We start from the raw sequence: 8,626 nt of genomic DNA, 5'->3' as shown, positions 1-8,626 counted from the left end.
CTTACAATCGAAAGCATATCGATTATATAATCCTATTAGTGGCAAAGTTATTATTAACAGAAATATTATGTTTGATGAAAGGGCAAATTGAAATTGGGAGACCAATAAAGGTGGAACACAAATTCAGATTACAATAGAACTAGACACTCCGTAGAATCGAATGACAGATCCTACTCAACAAATTCATCATCAACCTCGCCCAGTAGCAATTCAAATTTTGATTCCTCAAATTAAACCCCTCCAAGAAATTTCAGATCACTAACAGAAATTTATAACTCAACATTTGCTTTGTTTATTTCAGATCCTATATTTTTTAAGGAAGTAGTTGAAAAAGAGGAATGACAAAAAGCAATGAAGGAGTAAATCAAGTCAATTGAGAAGAATGAAACTTGGGAGCTAATGGATCTACCGAAAGAAAAGAAAGCTATTGGATTAAAATGGGTGTTCAAAACAAAGTTTAATGCAGATGGAAGTATCCAAAAGCATAAAGCTTGGCTTGTAACAAAAGGATATTCACAGCAATAAGTTATTGATTTTGATGATACTTTTTCTTCAGTTATTAGATTCGACACCGTGAGAACTTTTTTGGCTTTAGCTGCTCACTTGAGTTGGTCTATTTATCAATTTGATGTGAAATCTACGTTTTTAAATGGAGATGTACACGAAGAGATTTTTATTGCTCAACCCAATGATTTTTTGATTAAAGGACATGGATAAATGGTGTATAAGCTAAGAAAAGCTCTTTATGGGCTTAAACAAGCTCCAAGGGCATGGTATAGTAAAATTAATTATTATTTTCTTCAAAATGGATTTAAGAGGAGCAATAATGAGCCTACTCTTTATCTAAAGAATGAAGGTGAACATAATATTCTAATGGTTTACCTCTATGTTGATGATATTATATATATGGGTTCATCTAACTCTTTTATAGTAGAATTTAAAAAGTATATGATGGATAAGTTTGAAATGTCAGATGTAGGTCCACTGCATTATTTTCTTGGGTTGGAAGTGAAGCAAGAATAAGATGAAATTTTTATTTCATAAAGAAAGTATGCAATGGATCTACTCAAAAAATCTAATATGATTAATTGCAAAGCTACAGCAACACCCATGAATATAAATGAGAAATTGAAACATGAAGATGGTACATATTTGACAAATGTAAGATACTATAGAAGTTTGGTTGGAGGTTTGATTTATCTAACTCATATTCGATCAAATATTACCTTCTCTGTTGGTGTAGTATCTAGGTTTATGCATAACCAAAGCATCTCAGAACTGTTAAAAGAATTCTGCATTATATTGCTAGAACTACATATTATGGTATTTGGTATTCTCATAATTTTAAATGTAAATTATTTGGTTTCACTGATAGTGATTGGGCAAGAGCTTTAGATGATAGAAAGAGTACTTAATGCAATATTTTTAGCCTTGGGTCAGGAGCTATATCTTGGAGTTCAATAAAACAAGCAACAATTGCGTTATCAACATCAGAAGCAAAATATGTAGCCGCAACATCAGCAGCTTGTCAACATCATAGCTTAGAAGACTTATTAAAGATATTCATCAAGAATAAAAAGAAGCAACGAAAATATTTTGGGATAACAAAGCCATGAGTGTAATGATGAAGAATCTAACATTTCATGGAAGAACAAAGCATATAGAGATACACTATCATTTCATCTGAGATCTTGTAGCAAGTGGAGCCATAGCGATGAAGTATTATGGAACAGATGAACAAGTTACAGATATCCTCACTAAGTCACTTTCAGTTCAAAAGCATGTTTATTTCATGTCGCAAATCAGTGTATATAACTATGAATCGATGGAGAGTGTTGAGAATTGATTCATGGTCGTTATCTAGGTAGTTATCATGTTTTGGATAATTTTAGGCATGTTTCAAGAAGTGGCCCATGATCTAGAAGTTATATGATAGTTCCTATAACTATCTCAATCATGGGTGACATGGGGAGTGAGGTAGTAACCACTAGGTCCTATAAATAGGACCGTCGTAGTTCATGAAGCAAAAGAGAAGAATAATACACTTGGGAATATCTTGAAAGTGTTCTATGTCAATCCTCTTATTTTAAATACTACATCGGTTTTTTTGATCAAAAGGATTCCTTTTAATTGCATCGTAGTATTCTGTTTTTTATCGTTTGCTTGCTCCTCCATCCCGGATACTATGATAAAATATGAAATATAATTACAGAGTGTGTTTGATATAGTGAACTTGATGGCTATTTATACATATTAGCAAAGATGATTTTTCTCAACTATTCAGAGATTTTCTTATGTAGTTGAAAAAAATTTATCTGCTATCATCGACTACCACTGTGGGTCGGTCCCTAGCCTTGTCGTCCTCGGGAACCCCACCGGCCGCGACATCGGCAGTCGGTACGAGTTGGGGCAGGTGCTCGATCGTGGCTAGTTCGGTGTCACCTACCTCTGCACCAACAAGGCCACGGGGGAGCACCTCGCCTGCAAGTCCATCTCCAAAAAGAAACTATGCCAAGCTGTGGCTCATCAAGGACGTGCGCAGGGAGGTTGAGATTACGAGGCACTTGTCTGCCAACCCCAACATCGTGAGCCTCCACGACACCTACCAAGACGACTGCGACGTCCACGTCGTGAGGGAGCTCTTCAATCGAATCGTCGCCGGTGGGGCATTGCACCGGAAGGGCGGCGACCGCCATCACATGCACCATCGTACAAGTCATTCAGGTCTGATCTCTGCACCCTGCTTGCTTTAAATTTTGCACTATGAGGTGTTCTTTTGTATCTTCTGTGCAACTACTCATGTTTCCTACCTAGTGATTCATGGAGTGGTGTGCTGTTTTGTAGAATCACTGAAACTTAACCCCTAGTAAAAGGTTACAATAAAGATGTTTACTCAAGTAACAGGTTACGACAAGAACCAACATCTCTGGCAAGGATTAACAATTTCCATGGAGGATCAACTTGCCTTGAAAAGAATATTGATAATCGGTGTAACATCCATCCATCTTGATTTAAATTTGGTCTTTCCTTCAATTGTAGCGAGATGGAGTCCTTCCCTGAATGAATAAGTATTTTGAACCAGTGGTAGCTCGACCTCTGCAATTTGGAACCATTCAACAGATGGTCAACCATACTGATGAGTCAGCAATGGTCCTCCTGATTGGAGATAATTTTGGATCTGACAAAAGACAACCCAGGCCTGATGGGATATGCAAGCTACAGCAAGAGTATAATTTAATATCTTAAAAAAACATTCTACAAATTAAATTGTACATATTGCTTATCATATACATATTTAGTTTTGCTAAGTTTTATCGTTGCTATTATTGTAGCTGTAAGTGGTTTGATATTGTCCATCCAAATACGTAGCAAGCGGTGGATAGAGATGGAAATGTGCCCATCGTATATCCTTACTCTTGCCTGCTTATCCAATATCATCCTGATACTACTGGTATAGATATGGGCTAATCTCTAAATGTGTTTTTATTTCTAAACGAATTTGAATATATGACTTACCAAAAAAAAAATTGAATATTTGAAGTTGTTAATAGTTTTTACATGTAAACACATTTTTTTCTTATGCTTCCTGTATTAATATATTTTAAATTTTATCTGTAAAATAAATATGATCGATCAATTTGATTTAGTTATTTAAACATTTTTTTTCATGCCGTCCGCAATTCATGTAATGTTCCCATATTCCTCCAGCTAAAATCCATCCATCTGAATCCTTATCCTTTTTCTTTTTTTTGACAAATAAGGTAATTGAATTTAATATTTTTCTGATATCTATATCTGAATTGGTATCCAGTGATTCAAAAATGTATAGGAACATGAAACCCTTGGATTTTCTACTATATGATTGGTTTTTACCATTATGCTGCCTTGTTGTGAGCATCTCGATATAATAAATCATTATATTTCTTTTTATTATTAGTATTTGTTTGACCTGCTTGCCATGCTTATATAACTAGTATCATTTATACTTGCAGACCCAAGGCAGCTACATTACAATATTGGGGCTTATATCATATGGGATCTCAGAGTTAGCCCATCCTGTTTTTGCAATCCTTTCTGAGCAAGGTGCTATTTCAATGCGATAGATAGTTACACTAATTGATCATGATCTGTGCTATGGGTTTATGGGTTTGACATCAAAAAGTGTTATCCATCTTCTCTAATAGTGCAAGAAGTCTATGTCAAAGAGGGATAGTTGGTCCAAGTTTGATTTAAGGAGGAAGATAACACTTTGATTGTGCAATCCAAGTAAGATGACCATATGGATAGCCAGCATGCCTTTCAATTTATTGGCCTACTCCACTTCAACAAATTCCAAAGTTTTTAATCCTTCCATTTAGCTTTAGTTTTTAACTTAATGTTAGATAAGGCCCTATTTTTGACAAAGCTGTGTTGGCCTTCTGCGAGCATTTTCACTATTATTGGCATTTCTTTGGTTAAAATCAAATTTCTGCTTAATTATCGTCCCTCGAAGACCTCTATATATACACCCTTTTTCTTGTCTCCTTTCAAGTTGGCATCTCCATCTTCTGTTTTCCTTTTTTCTTCACCTCTTCGGACAATCTTGCACTTGGTCTTTTGTGTAAACCAGGTGCAATATTGCAGCCGAGAGAGGAAGGACAAGATGCCGGCGATGGTGATGTCAAATGCGGGGCCTAGTGGTGCAAAGAAATTTGAGGGAAGGATCACAATATATGTTGTAATCTGTGGAATAATTGCAGCCACAGGAGGCCTCATGTTTGGTTATGACATTGGGATATCAGGTAAATTCCATTTTGTATTAATTAAGTAGTAGATTTATTTGTTATATTATCTAGCATCGGAAGTATGGCCAGGTTTGTCTTGGTTTGTTGTCATAGGTTAAATAAGATAATTAGATGCACATTTTACAAAAAGAAAGGGAACAACTTGTTATTGAGGTTTTAACTACAACAGGAAGATGATTGTTTTTTTTCTTTACTTGACATAAGCCCATTGGATGGTATTAATAATCCAATCTCCACCTCCATTGCATTGCAGAGTGATAGATGGTCTATCATACAAGATAGGTGATGGTTGCTTGCGGATCTTGTAATAACTTTGCTTGGGATTCCATGCATGGATTTTCCACTTGGTTGTGTTATGGTTGTTTCTCTTTGTCATCAACTGCCTCATATGTTGCTTTTGCCTAAATCCTTCCCTAGATTTATTTGTTTTATTATCTAGCATCGAAAGTATGGCTAGGTTTGTCTTACGTTGTCGTCATAGGTTAAATCAGATAATTAGACCTACTTATTATAAAAGAAAAAAACAAAAGGCACAACTTGTTATTGAGGTACAACAGGAAAATGATTGTTTATTTTCTTTAGTTGACATTAGCCCATTTGATGGTATTGATAATACGGTGAGAGAGATGCTCTATCATACAAGATAAGAGATGGTTGCTTGCAGATCTTGCTTGGATTTTCCACTTGGTTGTGTGATGGTTCTTTCTCTTTGTCATCAACTGCCTCATATATGTTGCTTTTGCCTAAAGCCTTCCTCATTCAGCTCCAATCTATTTCTGATCATGGAGCTAATCAATCGTATCAGTACGGTCAATCTGCAGGGGGAGTGACATCTATGGATGACTTCTTGGAGGAGTTCTTCCCTGCGGTCTTTGAGAGGAAGCACAAAGCCAAGGAAGACAACTATTGCAAGTTTGATAACCAAAACCTTCAGCTTTTCACTTCATCATTGTACCTTGCTGCCTTGGTAGCCAGCTTCGTAGCTTCGAAGATTTGCACGAAACATGGCCGGAAGCTCACTATGCAAGCAGCATCAATATTCTTCTTGGTTGGTGTCATCCTGAACGCAGCTGCTGTGAACATTGCCATGCTGATCATCGGAAGGATTCTCCTCGGAGTTGGTGTTGGATTTGCCAATCAGGTTTGCTCTACTTTCTTTTTCATACAATTTTTCATTCTAGAGTTTCTCTTCTCTTCAGTTTCCGTCTCAATTTCCCTATTAACTTCCTATTTCTCCTGGAAGATGTATCTTTTGTTAAACTCACTTTCCGTGTCATATGTTTGCCACTATTATTCATCCTGTAGGCAGTTCCTCTATTCTTGTCGGAGATCGCACCAGTTCACGTCCGTGGAGCCTTAAACATCCTCTTCCAACTTGACGTGACCATCGGGATCTTTGTGGCGAACATTGTAAACTACTTGGTGTCCAATATCCACCCCTGGGGGTGGAGACTTGCGCTTGGCTTGGCTGGAGTGCCGGCGATGATGCTTTGCTTGGGCTCCATGGTGATTGCGGAGACCCCGACGAGCCTCATCGAGCGTGAGATGCTTATGGAAGGCTTGGCCATGTTGAAGAAGATCCGGGGGACCGACAATGTCGATGCAGAGTACGAGGAAATACTACACGCCTGCGAGATGGCACGACAGGTGAAGCAACCTTTCAAGAATCTCATGAAGAGAAGTAGCCGACCGCAATTGGTTATTGCCATCGTGATGCAAGTCTTCCAGCAGTTCACTGGGATCAACGCCATCATGTTCTATGCACCAGTCCTCTTTCAGACCATCGGATTTAAGAATGATGCTTCACTTCTTTCTGCGGTCATTACGGGGATCGTCAATGTTCTGTCTACCGTCGTATCAGTGGTCTTAGTGGACAAAGTCGGGAGGAGATTCCTGCTTCTTGAAGCTTGTGGCCAGATGTTGATCACACAGGTTAGGGACACAAGCCATGGGCATATTAAACATGTAATTATAGATTACGAGGAATCGTTTGAAATATGAGATTCTAACTCTAGTGGGGGGTGATTTGCATGCAGGTGGCTATTGGAGGCATTTTGCTTGTGAATTTGAAAGCAACCAATGAGCTGGGACACGGAGTGGCAGTTTGGGTGGTGGTGCTCGTGTGCCTATTCGTTTCTAGCTTTGCTTGGTCTTGGGGTCCACTTGGCTGGTTGATTCCTAGTGAAACTTTCCCCCTGGCGACGAGGACCGCCGGCTATGCCTTTGCCGTCAGCTCCAACATGCTTTTCACCTTTGTCATTGCCCAAGCTTTCCTATCTATGATGTGTCATCTACGTGCCGGGATCTTCTTCTTCTTTGGTGCATGGATTGTGGTGATGGGTTTGTTCGTCATCTTCTTATTGCCCGAGACCAAGAACGTGCCGATCGATGAAATGACCGAGAAAGTTTGGAAGCAACATTGGTTCTGGAAGAGATTCATGGATGAGGAAGAAGACAAAAAACACTCCGTCTAAGACTCAATGATTTGTGTTTACCTTGAGGATGTCGGGGCTAACCTCGTCAACATGATCTTTATGTTGAGTTTATTATTTAATACTTTTACCCATATATAATCTTTACTTTTGAATAGTAATATTGTAATAATATGAGGTTATCATTTTGTTTTGTCTTCGTGTTATGCTAATATATATAACTAAATAAAATATAATTATAAAATTAAAATTAATAAAACTATTATTTTGAATAGATTTGATCATAAAACAACATAACCAAAAACAATTTTCGAGTTCATTATTTAATATTTTTATCAATATATAATCTTCCCTTTTGAATATTGATATCCCAAGAATATGAGACTATTGTTTTGTTTTATCTTCGTGTTATGCTAATATTTATAACTAAATAAAACATCATTATAATATTAATATTAATTAAACTATTATTTTGAGTAGATTTGATCTCATTGGCGCCCACAATTTGCTAGAAATTCTAGGGAAATTTGTTTCAATATTATGTAAATCAAAATATTATAAATATTTTATCACATCTTTCCACAATTTTGAGAAACTTACAAGCCAATTCGAGATTCTGAGTTGCCAAATTGCCGTGTTTGGTACATAATTTTTACAAGAAAAGCTATAGCATTAGTTCTTAAATAATTGAAGATGTGAGAAAAAAAGTGGTAGTTTGCATATAACTGAGGAATCAGTAAGATTGATATAACACAAAGCTATAGCATTATTTTAAATAGGTTAAGAACTTAATTTAAGTTTCTTATTTTGGAAAGATGATGGAATAACAAACTATAAGCTAATGTGAATACTCAAAATTTATTCAAAGTCATTAGACATCTACGGTTGACATCACATGCGCAACGGAAGAATAGAAAATAAAATTCTTATATTTCCTAAAAAGATGTTCGTTATTATGCGAAGATTGATGTGCAAAACTGAAAACTGCATATATGAAAGATTTTGTTTTACCTAGGGAGATCATATATCTATGAATCCCTACAGATTTGTAGGAGAGAATGAAGGAGGTTACACATCCTCTTTTCTAGTAGCGATCCACACAGTAGGGCTACGACAACGCTCCTCTAATCATTACTCAAAACTACATACCTACTATCTGAGGAGGAGAAGGGGAGAGGAGAATGGGAGGTAGCAACAAAAAACCTCTAGCCTATGAGCCTTTAGTTCCCTCTTATTGTTGAATCTCGGATTTTGATGATAAAATCAATTGATGGGTTAATTGATCTAATCCATATTATTGAGTTAAGTATGCAGGATTAACTACGATAACCATAAAACACAAAGTAAGAATACCGGAGTCAAGCTCGATGGACGTTTAAGAGACCGAAGAATCGTCGGAGATGCTGCCGG

The 8,626-nt window shown here is 37.0% G+C and overlaps 1 protein-coding gene across 1 annotated transcript; it reads left to right on the top strand.

Annotated features, from left to right (window-relative positions):
- The first annotated feature begins 5,596 nt into the window (after window positions 1-5,596).
- On the top strand, window positions 5,597-7,342 carry LOC135596603 (sugar transport protein MST4-like). The gene is made up of 3 exons (XM_065088664.1): window positions 5,597-5,925; window positions 6,090-6,716; window positions 6,821-7,342. The coding sequence occupies exons 1-3, from the start codon at window positions 5,620-5,622 to the stop codon at window positions 7,256-7,258; spliced, it is 1,371 nt and encodes a 456-aa protein (XP_064944736.1). The 5' UTR covers window positions 5,597-5,619; the 3' UTR covers window positions 7,259-7,342.
- Window positions 7,343-8,626: the final 1,284 nt, after the last annotated feature.

The sequence above is a fragment of the Musa acuminata genome, chromosome BXJ1-11, assembly GCF_036884655.1.
Source record: "Musa acuminata AAA Group cultivar baxijiao chromosome BXJ1-11, Cavendish_Baxijiao_AAA, whole genome shotgun sequence".
Classification (NCBI taxonomy): domain Eukaryota; kingdom Viridiplantae; phylum Streptophyta; class Magnoliopsida; order Zingiberales; family Musaceae; genus Musa; species Musa acuminata.
The sequence above is the reverse complement of the archived record's forward strand: the minus strand, read 5'-3'. Positions and strand labels throughout refer to the sequence as shown.